This window comes from Diorhabda carinulata, chromosome 1 (assembly GCF_026250575.1).
Source record: "Diorhabda carinulata isolate Delta chromosome 1, icDioCari1.1, whole genome shotgun sequence".
NCBI classification, from domain to species: Eukaryota; Metazoa; Arthropoda; class Insecta; order Coleoptera; family Chrysomelidae; genus Diorhabda; species Diorhabda carinulata.
Genome location: NC_079460.1, coordinates 23,105,951 through 23,129,276, shown reverse-complemented (window position 1 = coordinate 23,129,276; position 23,326 = coordinate 23,105,951). Strand labels below are relative to the sequence as shown.

At 32.9% G+C, this 23,326-nt stretch overlaps 1 protein-coding gene across 13 annotated transcripts in view; it reads right to left on the bottom strand.

The window, feature by feature from the left end:
- LOC130892797 (arfGAP with SH3 domain, ANK repeat and PH domain-containing protein) overlaps positions 1-23,326 on the bottom strand; it is a 51,894-nt gene that overhangs the window by 25,537 nt on the left and 3,031 nt on the right. For all 13 annotated transcript variants that reach the window (XM_057798769.1, XM_057799003.1, XM_057798710.1 and 10 more), the window contains exon 2: positions 3,886-3,958. In XM_057798769.1, the coding sequence (XP_057654752.1) occupies positions 3,886-3,958 (73 nt within the window). The remainder of the gene's footprint in view (positions 1-3,885; positions 3,959-23,326) is intronic.

Below are 23,326 nucleotides of genomic sequence, written 5' to 3'. Positions count from 1 at the left end.
AGATTTCGTGAGACCGGTTCACATTCTAGAAGGCGTGGACAAGGACATCCTTCAGTTTTAACTCCTCGAGATGACCGTTTTTTGCAATTAAATTCATTAAGAAATCGGTCAATGACAAGGGTCGAGCTCAATAGCCTTTTACGAGAAGTCCGAAATGTAAATATCTCTGATAGATCAATAAGACGACACTTTCTACACAGCAGAAGAGCTCTCCAGGCACTTTTGCTAACCAGATAGCATCGTGTTTCTAGACTAAGATTTGCAAGACACCATTTAGATTGGAATTTAGAAAATTGGTGCCAAGTTTTATTTACTAATGAAACAAGAATCAGTCTAAGAGGTCCAGATGGACATAATCAAATTCGAAAACGGCGAGGAGAAAGATTTGGACAGTCTTGTACCATTCCCAGGGAGCCGTTCCAAGGAGGTTCTATCATGTTTTGGGGAGGAATTTGTTCTGATTCCTAAACAGCATTAGTCTCTCTTCCTAAACCCGCCCTTAACACAGCGAGATACATAACTGACATTCTTGAAAATCACGTCGTTCCATTTAGGCCATATATTGGTGATGATTTTCGTTTAATGCATGATAATGGTGGACCACACGTTGCGGCAGATGTTCTGAATTACCTTAACGAAGTAGGAATTCATACTCTGGACTGGCCACCAAGAAGTCCAGATATGAATCCTATCGAGCATGTGTGGGAAATTTTAGAGCGCCGCATTCATCGTCGAAATCCACCTCCTCAAAATTTAAATGAGCTTGAGCAAGCGCCATTAAAGGAATTGGAGAACATACCTTAAGAAGTGATACAGCACCTAATTGAAAGCGTGCCCAGGAGAATTACATCCAGAAGCGAAAATACACGCTACTAGCGTTTAAAAAAAGGAACATTATTGTTTGGAATGCAAGTTTTATTTTTAAGAAAATTTGGTTTTTATTTTTATTTTTTTACTCATTAATAATCACTCAAAATTACTACACATTTCTTATTATTGCGTCAAAATTATTGAAAAGAAGTTAAATAATAGGAATATTAATTTGAATTTATTAAACAATAAAATATTTTCATAAATCGGGGTGATGCGTTATTTTTGACCACGAGTTTATTTCAGAGAAAATATTAATACACAAATTCATTCCAAAAATTGTACATAAAATATATAACTGCTAAATTCATATCACTTCCACTTGTTACACTAGCAATATTTTGGCGAGTCTTCATATTATAATTTGCTGTTTACACTTTTTCAACTAATCCCCCATACAAGACGATTCTCCTTACCTCTACCCTCCATGGCCATTTCTGACATTACCATCATGAAGTTTGACAGTTTTAAAGGTGAACGTACTTAAAACGTTTTCTCTTTCGAGAGCTTTCGAAACTTTCAACGTGGATTAAACCAACAGCAGTGCGCAGATCGACTTTTGATGATGGAGCACCATGTCGAACTATCGAATTGAATCGCGGTCGCATTTTGCTACAAGATGAATTTTTTGAAGGTCGTCCAAAACCGGCTGTTGTGCCAGCAAGCATCGATGAGATTTAGGCATATTTGGGCATTAGTTCTACTCAAATAAATTCAATATTGCATGGACAATTGGGTGTCAAAATAATTTGTTCTCGTTGGATACCGCATATTTTGATAATCGTTCAAAAAAAGTTCGTGTCGATTGGTGCGAAGAAAAAATTCAATGGCGGTGCTTCGGAAGACGTCTATAGGATCGTGACATTCCACAAATCTCTACATATGAACCCGAAACTGAAGAAGAATCGATTGTCCAACAAAAGTTGTTCGCACACGAAGCACTTGGAAGCAAATGGTTGTCTATTGTTTTTTCGGAATAACTGAATATATCTCGACACTTGAAAAAGTTCAAATAACATGTTTTGGAGATACCTCAATGGGAATGGAAAAAAAATGCTTCGAAAATTAGTTCAAACGCATGCAAAGGTATATTGATCTTAATGAAGAATATTTTGAAAAACAATACAACTCAAAACTTAAATAGCAATCCTCGTAAATGTGTAAAATTTCAAGGGAATCGGACATTTCGATGTGCTAGAAATTCGGATTCATTCTGTTGGCGACGAAATTCAAGTATTTCTTAACATTCCTTAGATGTAGAGAACAACTTATTTCTATAGAATGAACAATATAAAAAAAATTTTCTCACGCTTCTTTTGGTACATTCAATTTTTTTAATACAATGAAATTTGATATAAAAACGAGAAATGAAATTACCGTTTAATTATGGATTTATATTGAGCGAAACTATACCAATTAATGGTGGCGTCTAAACATTCTTTCACGATATTAAACTTGAAAAAAAATTTAATTGTTATCTCAATTACATTAACGGAAGTTCGAAGTAGTTAATCACGATGTTTCGGTTTATTGAAGGAAAGAACAGGATCGTCTTCAAAACAAAACGATTCTTCATACACCAAGAGCGCCCGGTTTATGAGAGCTGTTAATACAAAATTGTAAAAAAACTGAAAAAGTAGTTCATACAAAACAAAAAAGTATAATACAGGGTGTCCTGCGTAAGAACCGGGAGCTCAAAACATGTTGGGGGAAATTTACCTCTATACCAAATTTCCTCAAAGGATAGTCCAAAATGTCGAAAAAAATTGATTTACTTGCAACCCTTTAATTTGAAAATAAAATATTTGGTGCTCTGTATAAGACTGTTAAGGTTATTAAATAATAGAAAGTAGCGATCGAATGATTCTGGGGGTTAATTAGGGATGATTTAACCTAAAATTTCACAGAAGTTTTGTTTATCAGTCAGTTGATTTGAAAATTGATAAGTTAAAATACAAAATTGGAAAATTTTTCTCTGTAAGGTATCATGCGATTAGAAAACTTCTTCAGATATTCTACCAAGCCTTTTCTGCAGTTTTCTTCTTCATAAAAACATATCCATTTGTTCGCTAAATGAAAATTTTTTTTCAAATTATTAAAAAAATTTTCAAATGTTAATTTTTTTTCACAAATTTGGGCTCTACTTGGAGGCCCTATAAATCATAAGGGATGCAACTTGGTGTAAACTTAAATAGCCTGAAATCGTCATATTTTGGGCTCGCCTATACGCCATTCTCTGTGGCTTATTTGGGTGACCCTGTATATAGAATAAATTGTAGAAAGTCATAGTGTAAATATGTCAACTAATCATGAGTGTTTCAAATTAATATTTACGTCACGCCACAAGTTGATAGTTTATCCAATGAACTGCAAAGATATGTCACCGATAGAAATGTGGGTTTTCCGGAAAATTTTTAAACAGAAAATTTTCCAGAAAGCTTTCTAAGCTACTAAATTAATAAGGTATTGTAAAATTAGACTCTAGTTCACTAGAGGCTACAAGTAAATACTTCAGTTTTAAGTATTTTCATCAATTTTGGATGTGAGGGCATTTTGTGTTTTCCCCTTGCAATTAAAAAAATAATAAACGAAATTAAATAATTAACAAATCAAAAAATCATGATTTATAAATAGTCATGTACAAATCTGGAAAGTTAAAATAATTCTGCATATAAGCATATATAATGTATCGTATTTTCAAATATATATACAGGGGTTACGTATTCTAAAGATCTAAAAATTTTCTGTAAACAACTTTTCACTGTTTGTATCACGTTGAATGTTTATTTTTTTCTTGAAAAATAATTGAACAAATTGCAAAATACACGGTCTACGTCCTTGGTAGAGCATGCTGAGAAATTTGACACAATACAAGCTGTCGTAAAATCACATAACGACCTCGAAATCATTTTTCTCGAAAAAGCAATAAAAAAAGAAACCTTTTAAAAACCTTGCCGCGTTTCTTTATAATTATGTGTCTGGGAATTATATAATCAATAATACACAGCTACTTACAATTTCCTGAAGTGTGTATGGCCTTTATGGCCTTTTTCATTTTAATCAACCCATCTCGATCGTAATCCAAGGTCTACAAATAAAAAAAAATCTATTCAGAACTCGGACAAATGTTATTTAGATTTAGATGGACAATAAAATTTCGCAAATACGCGGCCAGATTTGAAAATATTTTTTTGTTCATAATTTTTTTAATTAAAAATTTTATCATTTTTCAAATATAAAAAAAATTTGTATATTATGCTATAAGCATTTAAGATAGGCATTACGACACGAACCTAATTAATACGAGTGTCTTAAAAGCTATTAAATGCGAGTTGAGAACACTATTTTTTCTACGACCAATCATAATAATGAAAAACAATCTCTTGGTATCTAAACTTTATTCAACTTATAATGAAATTGTGAGTTATAATTAGAGAATTATTTATGTAATTTTTTTTTAAATTATTTTGATTTATATAAATCATTTGAATTATTCAGATATTAAAAACACTTGCGGAAGTTTGGCCAAATTTGTCACGTTATTGGTGGATGATATTGTCGATGTTGATGGGGTAATGTTTATTACATTATTTATTTAACTGTACTCAATCCAATTCAAAATTTGATTTTATTTTGGAAGTATTGGTCAATGTAGCTTACGGCAACTGTCGTGGATTTCCATCCACCGCAGCGTTCGGTGTTTAAATTGGGAATTGGTTGGGTTTTAAGTAAGCAGCAATTTCTTTTTGCTTTTTTTTCAAATTTATTTATTCCTACGTTTTGTTTGGTACATTTTCCGTAATTTATAATTATAAAAAAAATTTTGGACGAAGATTCATATCCTTCTTGCAGATTTCATAATGTTTTCCACCTCTCTGGTGGTCTGCCTACAGGTCTGCGTGTGTTCGGTCTCTGAGTTTTAGCCCATCTGTCTTCTGGCATTCTTTCTACGTGATTCCTCCAGAATCTTTTTCGTGCCGTGACCCGTCTCACTACATCCTGTACGCCCAGTTCTTCTCTTATGTCATCAATCCTTATTTAGTCCCTGAAGGTGACTCCCTTGATGGTTCGTAGTATTTTCATCTCTGTGGTTCTCATTATTCTCACAAGAGTGTTGATTCAAAATCATTTTTATTGGCAAGTCCAATTTCTGCAGCCATGCTTTTTAAAAGTTCCCTCATTATCAAAAATATATTCCATTATTCATTATTCTTTATATTTACATTAAATTAATATTTACTAACTGTGAAATATAAATATTTAACATCTGGAGCTGTACGATCCGGTGATAAGGATCTCCAAGTAAGAGAGCTTCTATGAGAAGAAGTTAAGACTGTACAAGTTACCTCAAAATATTTTTTAAATGAGGTATTAATGAATAATGAGCTAAAATTAACTTTGAATATTAAAAAAACCAATAACGAATAGAAATTTATCACTACAGATTTTATACAGTTCTCCAAGACTCTTCAACACAGCTTCGTTAATCACTAGGAGTCCTTTCGTTTTAAATAACTCGAAACCATAGAAATCCGGTTAAAATTAATACTTCACGAGTGAAATAACTTAAATCACATTAATATAAGTCAAAAATCCGAGGTAATCCGAGACTATACGTTAAGGGAGTATAATAACTTGATATATGGGTAACAAATTTTAATTGGTTCCCATCAGGAATGGCGGGATAATCACGTTTTAATTGGGCTACGGAATCTACTAACTGATTCCGATTTGGAAGTGCTCCCGTTCGTTCGACAGTCTAAGGTAAAGTTTATTTCTGTCAAACGCGAATTAAAAAAAAAACGAAGTGGACGTGTTGTTGGTTGTCTATCTTACAGCAAATAACCAAATTTTATAGTTTTTAATAGAAAACCATCAGAAGCTTTTCCAATAAACTAAATTATTTAAATTGTAGAAAACGTTTTTTTTACGAACATATATTTCAGATAAGTTAGACATGTAATTTAGGATATGTTCACTTTTTGTTTGACATTGTAGATTTCAAAATTGATTAAAGTCTCCTCAGACTTAAGGGTTCCAAGTTTTTAGATAAACTCATAAAAATAAACAAAAATAAACCACGTTTTCTGACTTATTTTTGTCTTTCCAAACCATAAAATTTTTCTAGCAATAAATTATTTGCGGCTCTTGTGACGTGTGGTATACTATTTGATGGAGTTAATTTCTCGATATCACTTTCACTATCGGACATTATCACAGATTTTTCTTCAAGCACAAATTTGAAACGATAAATCGGTAAAAGTTGTTGTCCAAATAATGAATATCATTAAAATGTTAGCAGTACATATTTTAAAAAATAATTAAAGTATAGGAGTACATAAAGCATATAACAAATTGTTTTTCGATAGTAAAAAATGATTAAAACCTGAATTGTCTGCCATATATGATGAATCTACCAACAACCTTGAAAATTATCACACAAATATGTATGTAGCACCACCACCAACCTTTCGAATTCTTGTACACATGAGAACCACCTTATTTTCGTGAAATTCTAACCAATCACAACTAAAATATCAATTTTTCCACTACTAACTCATATTTTTTGCTGGCAGATGTATTGTTATAAACGCAAAATTGCATGAATAGGTGGTTAAGTATTAAAAATCTGCTAACTGGGTTTCATGATAAGTGGGAAGATGAAGTGACTCAACCAGAGTCGAGATTTCATTGAAACAAAAAACGTGTTACTTTCTTTGGCGCATTTTAATATATCTTACATAAATTATAGACTGGTTAAAACAAGTTTTGCTAAAATATAATTGCTACTTAAATGAAAGTAAAAATATTGTTAACAAAAAATGTTATTAAAAAAATTACCAGGGATGGTTGGTACGAAACATCAACATTAATGTAGGGTTTTCATTTAGTTCTTGTTGTTCTGGGGTAAAATTTAAAATAAAACAGTTTTGTAGGTTAAGAAGTGCAGGTAGGTCGAGTCATAAAATAACCCAATAGAGGGAAAGTTGATAGATTTTTAAGTAGGTTAGGTTAGGTTAGGTTAGGTTATGTAAATCTCTTATTTTATATATAATATGTACTTAAGTACTAATTAAAAATGTAAAGAAATATAAAATTTACTTTATTCTGTAGAGTGTTACAAAAATGTTGTGAGGAAACTTTATTAAGGGCAGATTTTTCATTTAAAAAAGTGCAAAGTAGCCCCCTCTAACGGTAAATTTTTTCAGACCTTAAGTGATAATAGGTCATTTCTCTTATCGGAAAATCTAAAAATACAAAAATATATCTTATTATAAATGTCGGTGATTTAATAAATAACTGTATTTCATAAATCATGTACTTCAGTCGGTTAGCGCCCAAAATACACATAGGATTAAAATGACCCTTCGGTTTTGGCGCCTAGTTTACATGTTGTAAAAAGTACATTAATCCTTTAGCGCCCAAATTACATCCACCCCCTTAAACATCGTTGCTTACGTCTTTCAAACAATTTTATTATGACTCCTCTTAAAATGGATTCGTCGTGATGCCACCCTCTGACACAAGCGTTACTCTGGGTACTTAGTTGAAAGAATAGAGATGAGATACAACGAAGAACGATAACTTAGTGAAAAAAAGTAACGAAATAGTCTGGAACTAAAAAAATATATATTTTCCTATATTATCAACTGCGATATTTGTTCAATTGTAAAAAATTCTGTATTAATCGCCATCCTTAAGGTATAAGTACACGGTATAACACGCTGACGACACTGCATGTTTTCAATTAAATAATAAATTATAGTTGAAAAAAATTTAAAAACACGCTTTGGCAATAATCAGATTGATAAGTAATCACTGATGAGAAAATTGATTACATTACGAGATTGCTTTCTAAGTTTTCACAAAAATTGAAACAGAAATGAACAAATTCTAAATTGCTTTTCGAAATATTTACCATTTGCTTCTTCTTTATACGAGGACTACTCAGAAACTAAGACACTTTTCCGCGTTGATCGGGTATCTTTTGGCGGTTTCTCAGTCGGCGTTCACCCATTACAATATGGGTATTTCTAGGATGCCCATTTAAAATCACACACATGAATTGGGGTACCACAAATTTAAATAATGGGTATCACCACTGTAAAAATGAGCGTTTTTGACCGCCTACAACAGATATGGTGTGATGAGACGTGGGTGAAACACGTTTACTGCGAAACCAAATTACAGTCTGTGGAGAGAGGGTATAAAAGTTTCCCACGAAAATTTTTGTAATATTTGTATTTGATTTCTCAAAGTCAATGAAAATGATACACTCGCAGTACCAAAATATTGTAGGCATAACTTTTTTGGCGTTTTTCGTGACCTTCGCTTTTTTTGGAATCTCTTTTGGATATCGGATCCTAGTGAAAGAACATAATTTCATCACCAGATCACCTAGAGCACTAATTTAGTGTTTCGTGGAGTAGTCGCCATCTTAAGACCTCACGTGGGTCATTTTCTAATGATTCTCTCTCTAGCTAAACAATCAATTTTTAATTTTTGAAACACAAGTCACCGTAAACAACGTGTTTCCCTTTTTTTAGTTAAAAATGTTCTAAAAGCTTGAAACATTGAGACATTTTTCAAAAACTTGACTAACTGGTCGTTGAAGTTCTACTAGGATGAAATGGATTGAAGTAGCAAGTTTAAACTTGTGTAAAGCTTACTGAGACTTATCAATGACCAGCGCATAAAAATTTTTGCGAATGTAAGTGTCAAGTCTCAATTTACTTATTTACGATGTCATAAAGTTTTATACAGATTAAAAACAGAAATTTTATGTGTTAAAAATTAAATTTCGTTAACCCCAGGTAATACAACAGACAGGATACCACACCTAAGCCAATATTAATAAATTATAACGGTCGTTCTTCAAAAGAGTACTTTCTAAATAATAAAACTGAAAAGTTTAGTACTATAATTCCAATTTTACTTAATGTCAATAAACTTTTACAAATTAAGTTCCAGGTTTATTTGTTCAGGTTATAAACAAAAACTATGAAAATATCAGAAATTATTTTTGTTTCGTCTGTAGCGACAGACTCGTCCATTGGTTCAAAACACGTCGTAGTCGAGATAAGCCAGAGAGGGAATATTTTTTATGAAATAAATTCAACTAAAGAAGAAAACATCATGGAAACAAAAAGATAAGAAAACATCAAAATTAATAAAATCGTCGTCGTATCTTCTAATCACAGGGTAGTTAGTCACTGAAAGCTAATTATTATTTGCCCAAGTCACCCCCAAACTTATTCTATAGAAACTTTTATTGGGGCACCCGGTACGTTCATTTCAATCGATGATAATACTCATTATTTATTAAGGAAATGAAACAGCAAAATTAAATCGGATGAGTAGCTATTAGCATTTTCAGAATATTTCTCCCGTTAATAATTTTGATATTAATAGTGACCTAGAAATCCATTTATAAACAACGGTTAAAAATATTACCGAATTCGAAACTGTATACTCACTTCCTAATTATATTATAACAATTATTACGAAAGACATATGGCTAGCAGTAGTTAGCACAAACTTTGCTGTTTGTTGTTTGCTTATGCAAATTTTATTTTTGCTAGCATTGATGATATTCTAAACACATAATTAAAAGCGTTGCATTTCCATAGAAGGTTATTCACATTCATTTTCGATAATAGTCAACTAAAACGTGAAATACAGACTATAAGAATCACAAATAAAAATTTTGAAACACGCTGTTATTAGTTCCACCTGTATATTAGTAACTGAGATTTTGGTCTCGATTTTGACCTATTTTGAATGATCATATTTAATAATAACTTTCCGCACTTGTCATAGACAAACGACAATGCAATAATCCTATAAAATCATAAAATAATTTTTAATCATTTATATAAGAGTAAGAGAGATAGAGCTAATGGTTACGTAAACGCGCAGTTTCAGAGTTAAATAAACGAGATCAATTAAATAAATTTCGATATCACCATTTTGAAATGGGGAAATGGAAAATAAAGAAAAGCGAAGATCTACTTAGTGGCTAATTTAAGGTAACGTAAAAATAATTCAGACGACTGGGAATAGGAATCAAACTTAGATCTATTGGTTACGCGAGTTAAATAACTTTGAAAAAAAATATTTATTAACATAAATAAAGTGTAAAGTTAAAGTATACAAAAACAGGTACTCAGATGGGGTGAAAATTATTTATGGAAATCCGGGATGGTTGCAGCTTTCAACTGGATTCCCAGATGTTAGAGTTGAGGTTGAGTTTGTAGTCTGGTGGTTGATGTGGAAACTCCCAACCTGGCAACTGTAGAACTGCGAAAATGAAGGATAAAATCACCACAGATTTATTAAAATTTACTTTTGCTTGAAGTGTAAATAGATAAAATAGATAGAGGACGATTTAGAATACATTCCGAGGTTTTAGTTAATTTCTTGATTAGAGTAGGAGATAGATAACAAATTAATTTCTTCAAAAACTCGAAAGTTGAAATAAGTAAATCCAAAGTGACTACTGTGCCACAATATGTGAACAAAATGATGGAAGAAAAACATGACAAGCCGAATAGCGTGTTACATCTTCTATCCTATTAATTTTTTTTGTATACTTACCAGTTTACGAAGAAAAGAAGCCAAACCAACAAGATTGTGGTGATTAGCAACAAGAAATTATTGATTGACTAAATGGAAGAATAGAAAAGAGAAGCAGTAAAAGTAAAATCATAGATGTTTACGAGAAGATGCTTTTGTCAATCAAAGCTACAAGTTATCTATATAATAATATTCTAAATGTTATTCTATTTGAAATTTGAAATATTGAAATTCAAAATGTTTAAAGAAAAACGTAACAAGCCGATTGGCCTATTACACGGACTGATCCAATCAGATTACCGACTTTTTGTTTTATTTTCTTCTGTTTTTGACGTGAATCATCTTCAACATCTTCTCGGGCAGGTGTCAGTTGCAGTTTTATATGAAATTTCACATAAATCTTTGCTTAAAACAAAAAAAAACAGCCCCTATACAAACGAAGGGAATGGCTACACTGGTTTGTCTACAGACATAGTTGACATCACATTCGAAAGAGTAGGCTTCAGACTAGACAGTTGACACAAGCTAATCTTTGGCACATGCGTACTTTTTCTGTAGTAGTGCTAGTATCGTTACTTAATATCCACACCTCGTATATCGAGTTTGTTTAAAAATTCTTTAAAAAAATAGATGCGACAAGAAAATAATTTGAAATTTTAATCTTAATCTTGAATGAAACCCGTCACAGTGTAGAATATCTAAGAAAGCAAATTGAAAAATTTGAACAACGCTGTATTGGATTTTAATAACTTTTTTCTCTCTTTTTTTATGATTAGATTATGAAACTTATACATAATTTTTCAATTTTGAAACAATAAAATTATTCTTAGTCGAACTGTCAAGCACAGATAAAAATGTTTAAACATACAAGCTGTCTATTAGTCAAAAACTATTCCTCTGATTTATGTAGTATCGTAGAAAGTTAATAGAAACAATTTTTTGGCAACGATTTCAAAACGTAAACATTATAATACTGTAATATGTTGAGGTTTAAATATATTTCTAGAGCTGAAGTTGAAGCAGAATTTTGATATAAAAATTTCTACAATTTCATTTTGTTTGACCTGCTGACAACTATAAATGACTAAATACAAATTTCTATTCGAAAACTTCTACAGGTCAAATAGAGTTATTATTATAGGGTAAAACTGGAGGTAAAACTAAACCCCAGTTTAAACCAAGAATTTTTACAGGCCACAATTAAACAGACATTTTTTTGTCAGACTAGCGCGGAAATTAACTAACATTTTTCCTATATTTGTATTAAAGTTGATACCCACATCCAATTATAAATTTTGTTTTTATTTTGCTATCTCAAAATTTGAGTAACCCTCGTATATTCATAATACTTATACAAAAATGTTATTTCGTACAAAAATACTCAAGGTATAACTTTTTTTAGAGTGATTTGTGAATGTGGGTTAGCTATCAGGTCATTTTGTATTGTCCAAAATACTGCCCTAAAACTTTTAAACAACGATTGGGAAAAACATTCTCCCTCCAATTTTCAATTTATTCGTGTACCTATAATTTTTAGTTTGCTCAATGAGTCCGCCTTCAACTGCATCATCTGTTGTTGATATTGAGTAATTACATAGTGTGTAATTGAGGTTTTATAGCCGAGGTCATTGCAGTTTAATTTATTATTAAAAAAATATTTGGACTTATTAAAACCTCAACTGATCATTTATGATTTTACATAAAATATGATGAGATGATGTCATTTTAAAAGAAAGTAAGTAAGATTATGAATGCTAAGGTGAATTAGTATTAGGAGAGACGTCAATTTTTTTCAATTGAAAAATCCAATAATTTCAACCAATACGAATTGAAATTTAGTATACGTCACTTAGGAAGACATGGATGAAATCTATACCTCCGAGTTTATGCCACAACTCTGTTATTTGAACACCCAATAGATTGTAGAAAAACAGTTATTTCAATAACATCACCTGGCCTACGTTGCCACATTTGAATAATTTCAAAAATTTCTCACCCGTGACTAGCAATGTTTTTGGTAATTACATGAATAATTGTATTAGAGACGGCATAATGGCACGTGTACTTAAAGCTATTACAACACAAACGAACCCGTAAATTTATAACCTTGTTTTTTTTAATTACAAAAAATATTTCGCAACTTGGTTAAATTATGTACCGTGGGCAACTGAGAACGGCCGGCGACCAAAACTCAGGAATGGATTAAATTAGAGCTACAGGGAAATAAAATTATAACAAAAGTGGCCCCGAAAAACACGTGGAAATTATTTTCAGTATTTCAGGTCTATCATTAGAGGAGATATTTGAGAATTTTAAAAAAGAGCAGAATAAAATATACAAGATTAAATGGTACTTTATATACGACATTCGAATTTCTTTTAATTTTTATGCGGCCCCTAGACAATCAATTTTATTACGCAATATCACGAATTGCGCAATATTATTGACCGTTTAGGGTTAATATTGAAGATTGCACGAAAGTTTGAGGGAGTTTAATTTTTATTGTACCATATTTTTCCATTTTATTGTGTAGGGTCAGTACTCCGCAATATTTTTTAGTCTGTGTTTAGTCTTGACGAGGAGTACACGCAAGCGTGCATAATGGCGAAAAAAGGGAATGAAAAAGTTAAGAAAAAAAGACTTTATCGTCTAATGTATCCAATTGTACAGAGAATTGCCATCTTTGTGGAATGTCAAGAGTAAGGAATATCATGACCATGATAAAAAAAGTTGTCTAAATATAAAGAGATGTTTCCACTGGCAAGCGATTCAATACTTTGAGAACTAACTACCGGAAAGAGCTTAAGAAACATCTCCAGTAGATGAATTCCGGATCTAGTACAGACGACATATACCAACCTACGTGGTATTGGTTATGAAAAGTTCAGTCGTACAAAATTTTTGAAGTCTGCTTCCTCAGATATCATCCCGACGTGTTCTTTTACATTTACGTTTAGCCACAAGCAACACAACTAAAGCACCAGCTTAATCTTGTCCGAACATGTTGCTTTACGCACAATGTACACGGCATCAACACGATTCTTCGACTAAACACCAAAACATTGAGCAACAGTTCGCTTATTGTGCAATTTAATTGATCGTTTGGATTCTAAGAGCCTTTTAATCTTATTGTACAATAAAATATATTGTAAATGTTATTGTAGGGTCTATGGACAGCCTCATTCTACGACGCCGCCGTTGCAGCGTTATTTACGATAAAAATGGTGTGCTCCAAGGTAACACTTATTGCGAGAGAGTTTAAATAAAGGTTAAATGGAAGGAGACATTTTGCGATAGTATGGGACATCATTAAAACAGTTTATGACGTACAGAAAGTTCCTTGAATCAATAGTCCAAAATGTGGTAACACCAAGGAGGCTTCGTTACCTTGGAGTACATCTTCAGATATCGAAAATGTCAATAACGCCGTCATCAGAGTGAGTTTTTTTGATATTAGAAGAGGACAGTATGTGTTGTATAACAAACACTAAATATAAAAGATTGTCACTTAACTCTTGCGATCCACAAAACGTGAACATATAACAGAATAAAACAGCCATATACACCATACACATATATTTTTATATATATTTATAAATAAGGATTTTATATTATAAGTAGTATTGCACTGGATGATAAAACGGTTATCTTATCACGATAATGATAAACAATAAATCTCTAATAACAACACATCTCGACAATATCTTATAAAAGAGGATTTAGAACCAATTTCCGAAATATACGTAGTATTTCAGGCTCTATAATGTTTTTTAATCATTATTATAGCCCACCATAAACTTCTTTAACAGACTTTCCTCTAACCGAAGACTCTGATATTCAAACAGTTTTACTGACCAGAAGAAATTATCTCAATTTCGTTTAATTTGAATTTTCACCTTCTAATGTATGAGTCATTCCATCTAAAATCGTTTAAGTAGCAAAGCCGACTCTTTAGATTTTGTTGTAACTTTGAGAAACTCTTCTCTATGGTCCCTTCTTCTTCTTTGAGTGCCCTCTTCTAGTGAAGGTTGGCGATAACCCCATCATTTCTGTCTCTGGCCCTTCTGATCTGCGCCTGAGAGTCTGAACCGGTCCACTCGCGAATATTCTTCAGCCATGAAGCCTATCGTCTGCCAGGACCACGTTTTCCCTTCGATCAGAAGTTCCAAAATTCTGTATTTGTCATTTCTATATATGTGTCCCAAATACGAGTTTTTTCGATTTTTTATTAATTCTATAAGTTCCTTGTCGGTGCCTATTCTTTGCGTTACCGATATGAGCGGGCCAGGGAATTCTGAGCATCCTACGAAAGATCCACATTTCGAAACTGTCTTAGTGAGTTCACCTTAAAGGTCAAAGCCTCCGTTCCGTATAATAAGGTGCTGTATACACCATCCGGTACCGGATGTTAAGGTCAAATGCTCGGGATATAAACAATTGTCACATTTTTAGAAAGACATTTCTTGCTTGCTCGATTCGTGGGCTTATTACTATATCTGGGTCTATATCTTATCCAATAACCCAGATATTTAAAATTCTCGACATTTTCGTTGGTAGACATGGGAGGATGGTTGGATGTTTTGGAGATAATCATGGTTTTGGTCTTTTTGATGTTGATGTTAAGACCATAATCTTCTTCTAAAATTTTTATGCGATCTAAGAGTGCTTGGAGATCCTGTTCACGTCGGTAATTAAGACCGTGTCATCAGCGTACCTTATATTATTACGAATGTTTCCATTGATTTTAACACCTTCTCTTGCTTCATCTAACACTCTGGCAAAGACTTCTCAATATATATTGAAGAGTAGAAGACGCATACGTATCCCTGTCGCACGAGCTTGATTTTTACAAGTGCTTGTTTCCTTCTATTTAAAGACTTTTAAAAATCGATATTTTCATGCTCTATCAACTTTTGCTGTAAAATTTTTCTATTAGAAGATATCTACGGCTATTAAATAACTAGACTGGTTAAGAAAAAGGGGTTTTATTATAAACATTATTCTGCATTCGAATGCTCCCCTTCAATATACTCCCCTCCTCTTGCCACACACCTTCCCATACGTTTTTTCATTGATCCAAGTAGTGCTGGGAGTCTTTTTTGGCGAGAGCCTTTAGGAGCTCTGTCGTTTTTTGCTTTACTGCTTCCATCAACTCAAATCGAATCCCTTTCAAAGCAGGGAAACAAGGAAATCTAAGACCTGTTGACGCAAGATTTTTTGACACCAACTTCGCACAGACTTTTGTCATGTGTAGAATTTTTCTAACCGTTTCTTTATCGGCGTTTACATTTTAATTCTGATCTTGATTTCTTCGTCTGAATCCATCCATGACTGAACCAAGTTACTTATGCACTTGCACCCATTTTATTTGTTTTCCATTCAGTGTGAGAATAGAGTTGATATTAATATTTTGGTTTTTATCTATAACCATGAATCTAGTTTTTTCAATATTTATATTTAGTTCTACATTTTCAAATTCTCAATAGTTTCTCTCTAATAGGATTTGAAGATCTTCTTCGCTCTCAGCCAGTATCATCGGTGAATCTTAAGTTGTTGATTAATGTTCCTCCGATGTTTAAGTATAAATGAAGATAATTGGTTCGGACGATCCCTCACTGAATAATAACAGTGGGCTGAAAATGAATTTTCAGGTTATGAAACGAACGTATTGACTGCGAAATGAAACTCTGATACTCACAGAATCTACTGTTCTTACCTACAAATTTAAAAGACTATAGCACTTGTTTTGTTATTTTCATCTTTAGTGCCTTCGAAGAATTTATGAGTATGTACGGAGGTACCAGCAAAGCTAGATACGGAGTTACTGCAGAACTACAACGGAAAATTATTCGCTGGTCTGCAACATCCCTGCTCGTATCAAGAACGCACGAGGATTAATCACCGTCTTCCGGAAGAAGTTTGGCCAATAAGAGAAACTTGAAGAGCAGATCCCAGTCCACGGCAAAACACTGAAAATCAAACACGATTCGCGGTACATCTTTTACCTGGTAAGATCCATCCACCTACCGCGATGTGTGGGAATAGCTTCAAAGCCTCTACGACCTTGTGCTAGAAGCCAACGTGAAGAAAGATAGAGAGTAACCAGTTGGATTGGCGAGTCGTTAGGGACATGTTAGAGGTGATATTCCAGGATACGGGGTTCACATATTAATTTGCGGCAATCCACCCCATCATCAGTACGTGGTAAAGACAGTGCCCTGTTATTTCTATATGATCGGAAAGTGCAGGAATGGCTCCAGATTTAAACATCCAGTCTCGGCGGCGCTTTTCGGTAACGTCTTTCACATTTTTTATAAATGGCGTAACTCGTTTGATGTTTATTTGTATATAATTTTTTTAGTATCAAGCAGTTCATTTACAGTATTTCTTCTGAATAATTTCTAGTAAAAACTATTTATTTATTTCATTATTTTTCTTTTTGTTCTAGAACTTCGTAGAATTTTATTTAAGTACATAAATGATTTGTGTAAACGCAGTTAGTTAGTTTTAAATAAATAGTTATTTAAGTGATATTTATAAGTAAATTATTATAAGTGTATTGTTTAGTGTGTAATTATGTTTATTAATTCACCCCACGAATATAAAGAGTGAAGAAAAACGAAAATCTTACAATATGTATACTTAATTCTCGCGGAGCATGAGTTTTTAATTCTTAACAGTTAAGATGCTATAGTCGACTGAAATTCAAGAAAAATAACTGAAAAACACTAATTTTAAGCACACTGCTATTATTCAAATTCATCATCCGAACTAATTATCTTCATTTACATTTTCCCACTGGTGAATTCCTTCTTTATCGTATAGATATCTTCCATTAGAAAAATTTTACAGCAAAAGTTGAAGAAGCTTGAAAATATCGATTTCTAAAAATCTTTATTTAAATGAATGGAGAGTTTTTCACAGTTGCATCAAAATCTAAAATATTTTTATTTTCAGACGATTCTATATGGAATTACTCGTATGTACTTATTTTACGATGTGTTGATCCTTTGTAAGGTTTTCAAGGATTGCGTTATCCTTTGATCGATCTTGAAACACTGAAAAGTTTAAAAATGCGTATTGCAGATGAACTGAATAGAATTTTCATGAAACAAGTTACACAATTGAAAAACCTACATAGTAATAAATGATTTATGAATACTTTATATGGTTGTGGGTAGATGTGTGCAAATTTTTGCATCTGAAATATCGATTTGATACATGCAGATGTGGTTAGAAACATATTTAAATAGTTCAAGGTATGTTATTTATTATTTCAATAGAAAGCTGTTTTACTAATTTCATTGAATATTACTAACATTCGCGATAAATAATACCTGAAGCCCTTATGACAAATCGGCTACAGAACAATAGAGAAAACTCAAGAAGTAGATAGTGTAAAAATCTTCAATGAATTTATAAACATTAACAAAAAGTTAGTTTGTTAGTAAAAACATTTAAAAAATTGGTCATTGTTATGTGTTACAAAACTTATGGCAATAGTCCAACCAATATTAAAGCTGAGCTAGATTCTAATCTGGGTGAGACTGCTTCGTTATCAACAGAAAAATATTGTGTGGAAGAGTTTAAACGAGACCTTACGTCCTTCGAAGATGAGCATCGCAGTGGTCGACCAAATGAGTTGATGACTCCAAGAAATGTTGAAGAAAATCCACTAAGCGTTACTAGATGATTGTCGATTGAAAGTACGCGAGCTAACAGACATAGTAGACATTTCAAAAAGTGCGGTACATCCCATATTAACTGAAAATTTGGACATGAGAAAGATGAGTGCCGCATTTGCTAACAATTGAACATAAACAACGACGTGAAGATTTTTCTATCGAGTGTTTGGAAATGGTTCACAGAAATAAAGCGCCGTTCCATAACCATGGATCAAACGTAGGTTCATCCCTTCATACCAAAATCAAAAGAATGGAATGGAAAAAGAGAACTGACTCCGAACAAAGCAAAGACCGTTCCATCTGCAGGCAAGGTCATGCCGTCTTTTTTTTTGGATGAGCCTGGGAGAATTTATTGACTATTTTGAAAAAGTCGAGTATCATGCGAACTTATTGCATCGTTTGAGGGAAGAAACCAAGCAAAAACGACCACATTTGGTTAAGAAGGAAGTGTTGTTACATTAAGACAATGCACCAGCTCACACATCCGTTATTACAACGGCCAATATTATTGAATTAAACTTTCAATTGCTATCTGATGCACCCTATCAGCCAGCTTCATCCCTCTCGGATTATTTTTTTCCCAGACTTGAAAAAATGGCTCGGTGGTTTTTGCAACAATAAAAAGATATTGTCGGTAGTTAATGGCTATTTTGAGAAGCTTGTGTATGGAGTTAAAAGAAGATTACGTCGAAAAATAAATATATGTTTCATAAATTTTTCAAAAATTTGATGTTTTCTATGTTGGGTCAGGTACTTCTAGGACCATCGTCGTAGCAAAAAAAGATCTACGGAATGTATTAACTTATCCATATTCTCTGTAGAAAACTATAAAACTTGAGAGCATTACATCGTATTATCAATTTACAACCATTTACTGTTTGTGGATTCAAGCCAGTAGACAAATTATTTGAAATATTTGGCATATGTCCCTCGTTGATCCATGTTCCACCTAAATAAAATTTATTTCGTCTTGGTTTTCTCATTTATTTTAGATAATTAAATAATAGATAATTAAATAAAGTTTCCAAAATGTGCTTAGACTCATTTCAGGATAATCCTCATCATCTCGAACCGTGGCAAGAGCTTCGTTTACTGTCGGAAATTCTTTTGGGTTTACGTGATTACGCCCCATTTCTCTTTACTAACTAATTCCACTATGTAATTAACACTTTTACATAAATGTTTGCTTTTGAACGATTTCGAACAATTAAATATTAATCTGTGTCCATTAACTGTTGAAAGACGTTCCAAATTTCAATTTTCACACCAAAATTCCCAATAGATTGCACACTGCATCTTGTAAGTTGCAACTAAACTGAACTGATAAGAATACCCAACTTGGACATCCTTACTACGTGGAAAAACCTAAAATCGTATTTTCGTGGAAATTTCACGGGAAGAGATTCTTGGAATTGAAATAAAACAAATTTTCTAAACTTTATTGGCGAATAGGTGCTTATAGATCTTACGGTACGGCTATGCGATTTAATGAACAGGGCTTTAGACCAGTCCAAACCTTTGTCTATTGTTCTATACAGCTTATAGTTATAAGATTCCAATATTTTGTAATAATATTTAGAATGAATGTACCAGTTTTGGATTAGAGACAACATGCAATGCAAGATGCAATATTTCTTGCCAACCAACCTGTCCATCAGGCTCCAAAAAAAAACAGCACCAGATATAATTATTGATAGCGATACACTAACCACTTTTTCATTTCGTTACTTAGTTTTGCTATTTTCATTTTCAACCCGTCTACAAAATATCGAACAAAAATTGAGGTTAAGAATTTGTTTACTTTTACTAATTTGCAATATTTTGAACATGCATGAAATTGCATGTAATTTCTTGCCCGTTGCCTTGCACCATAGTCCAAGAGCGCCAACCAAAAATTGGGTTCTGAAAAAAACGTACAGGTATTTTTTTTAATATTTTCAGGGGTGTCCCCTGAACGTAAATCCAAGTGGACGTCACTTCAGCCGCCATCTTGAAAAACATGTTTTATTAAATATCTCGCGAACCCCGCATCGTACGACAAAAATTGTTAAGATCATTATTGTAGATAATAATATTTGCAATCTTTTTTATTTGAAACTTTTTTTTGTATAACGCTTAGGTTTTTAATTATAGAGCTCCAAACTTTTTTCAATATAATTTTCCTAAATATTTAGTTAATGCTCAATGATAAATTAAAAATGGTGTTACTGAATTGTAAAACATAAAATTTTCTATAAATTTCATTGGAAACCTATGCATTATACAAAAAAAAAGTTTCAAATAAAAAAGATGGCAAATATTATTATCAACAGCGAGATATTTAATTTAACTTGCCCCCACAAGACGGCCACTTGGATTTACATTCAGGGGACACCCCTGAAAATATTCAAAAATACCTATTCCCGTACATTTTTTACAAAAAAAAACCCGGCTCTTGGCCTACCAAATCACAAATTCAAATGGTTCTGCTTTGAAAAAAAATTAGGGACATCTCTGTAGTCTTCCGCGTAGTAAATTTAGATGAAATTTATTCTTATCACATCTATTCTTTGAAAAACCACTCGATATATAACAAATTTACAACCAATATACCGAAAATCTTGCGGTTGGTTGACTTCTAATTCTCAGAATCACGATAGACATGGCAAATTTATTCTACAAAACTAAATCTCATTATTATAACCTAAAACAGAATGGTAGAGGTATGTTTCCGGTAGAATCAGAGCCGTGAAATTGTCATCCGGAGAAATATTCACCATTTTAAACACAGTTATTTTTTCCAACTATACAGGGTCCTTCACGACGAACTGAATCGATATGCGTATGGGAAAGTACTGAAACTAGTGTTTTGAATGTGTGTGTATACCTAAAGTCCACTTTTTTTTAATTATTTCACATTTTCGAAATTTTTGGACACACTAAAAAAATTATATTTCAGTTATTTCAAGTTTCTACTAAAGGAAGTTTTTAAGATCTTCGAAGGCCCACGGTAGCACCCGATGGAGGGGTAGGATAGTTTCCTCTTGGGCTTTGAGAAAAGTGATTCAAGGCGTAAGAAGGGCGTTTTTGTCAAAAGAACTGTTTTTTTTTAATGGTGCTATCGGGTTTGTAGGTCATTCAGGCGTTTCAGAATGGATGCTACGTCAATATCGACATTTTCGATGTTGCTGGGGCTAAGTTGGTACTTGTATTGGCAGTACCTGACTGCTCGCAAGACAAGAGCCTTTTAAGGAGATAGTTGGGTATTCTCCTCCGTATTCTGACCAGAGTATCGTTAAGATCGGTCGTCCAAAATTTTGACAGTAGAACTCTTACGTTCAGAGTATCAGAATGCTTGCAGACGATGGCCTGGGTTTAATTAATTGCACCTTTGAAAAAAGGGGTCGTTAGATTAGGTAGGTAGGAAGGGTGTTATTAGTAAAGTAATTATTTGGTTAGATAGTACGAATCACGTATCAGGTTTAAGGATCATTTAGACGGCTCAAAATAGGTTGCTTTGATGTTCGACTTCGATGGAAGTATTAGGACGAGATGAGCCGTTGATTTTCCATCAAGAACTGCGAATTTTTGTTTGAGCATCATAGCCATAGCCCAATCGCCTCGAGTAATAATTGCAACGTTAAATTCAGATCTGCATGAAGACAATCTTTCAATTATTAACTTTTATACAGTCATCAAAGTTACTATATAAATATTTTTGGACTGGTCTAGCGTAGAAACCGCGCGGGAAAGGGTTCTCGTGCGATTCTTTGTTATTTGTAAAATAACTCACCCCACGGGAGAACAAAGCGCGTTTTTATGTATAAAAACAATGATTCTTATTTCATTATTTGCCGTCTATTTGATCATATCACTAATTATACATAATTAATTCATATCCTAGTGTGAATTCAATTAAATCGTGGATTACAAACTTCCAAGCAACCTGTTCGACCATAAATAAAAAAAACGGCGGCCATGGAGCAGGTGCATTTTTTGATTTTTCACATATTTCCACTTCAGGCATTGCAAATACGACCCACTAATGTGGATCTAGTTTCAAGAACGACTTCAAGCTTATCACCATTTTTGGATATGATTTATGCCAGTTGAAACAGATGCTGTGTAATACTAATTGATGTAAGCATTTATTCAACGTATTTTTTATCACACCTTGTAGGTAAAAACGTATTAATAATTACATAATTGTCTCAATACTAATAACTCTGGGGAAATGATAACTACTTGCATTCAAATAACCTTTTTCAATCGTTGATTTGTTATTTCAATCACAAAACCAAAAATAAACAGAAATCAATTTATAAATCATGTAGGAATCAATCACTGTATGTGACTGATACTTAATTAGGTGTGACGCCATTTTATGTGATTGGCGTTTGGGTTAGAATAACTGGTAATAGCATTTTATACATTTATTTTATTGAAATGGATGTTTATATTCAAAGTAGGTCACATTTTAGAATCTTTTCAATATTTAGCAGCATTAGATCTCCAATTTTTCGATTCTAATATCATATTGATATTTTCTTAAATTCTAGCTTCGTTATCCAAAACTCAAATCATAGAAATTAATGAATAAAGCATAGCAAGCGATTGAAGTCGCACGCTCGAGGTCAAAAGTCTCTAGCAAAAAAGTTGTAACTTCGAATATTTTTCTGATTTTAATATCTCAAAGCAAACAATGAAAAAGGCTTATAATTAAGAGTAAAAAAAATAAAAATCAAATTAATAATTTATTTGGAATTAACCTATCGATATTTACTTTTCCGTCTCCTAGCCCTAATAACAGCTTCCAATCGCTTTTTCATGGATCAAATAAGTATCTTGATTCGATCTATTCCATTCTTCAAAAAGAGCCGTTTTGAGGTCCGATATCGTGCCTGGTGTAGGATTTCTAACTCTAACTATTCTCTTAAGTTCATCTCGTAAATTCTCAATCGGATTTAAGTCCGGACTACGCGTCAATTCATAGCGGCAATTTCGACTTTCTGTAAATACTACAGTACGAAACCTGCAATGTGTGGACGGGTATTGTCCTGGCCTTAAGTCTTCTTTTTAACTGTCCAGCCTCTCACAACCACTCTTCGCGTTTGTTTGAGCTCTTGTTGGACTTACAACACTAGTAAGGACCCGATTTATAAGTGATGACAATGGATCTCTCTTATATGTGCACCTTTTTCTTCCGGAATCGCATC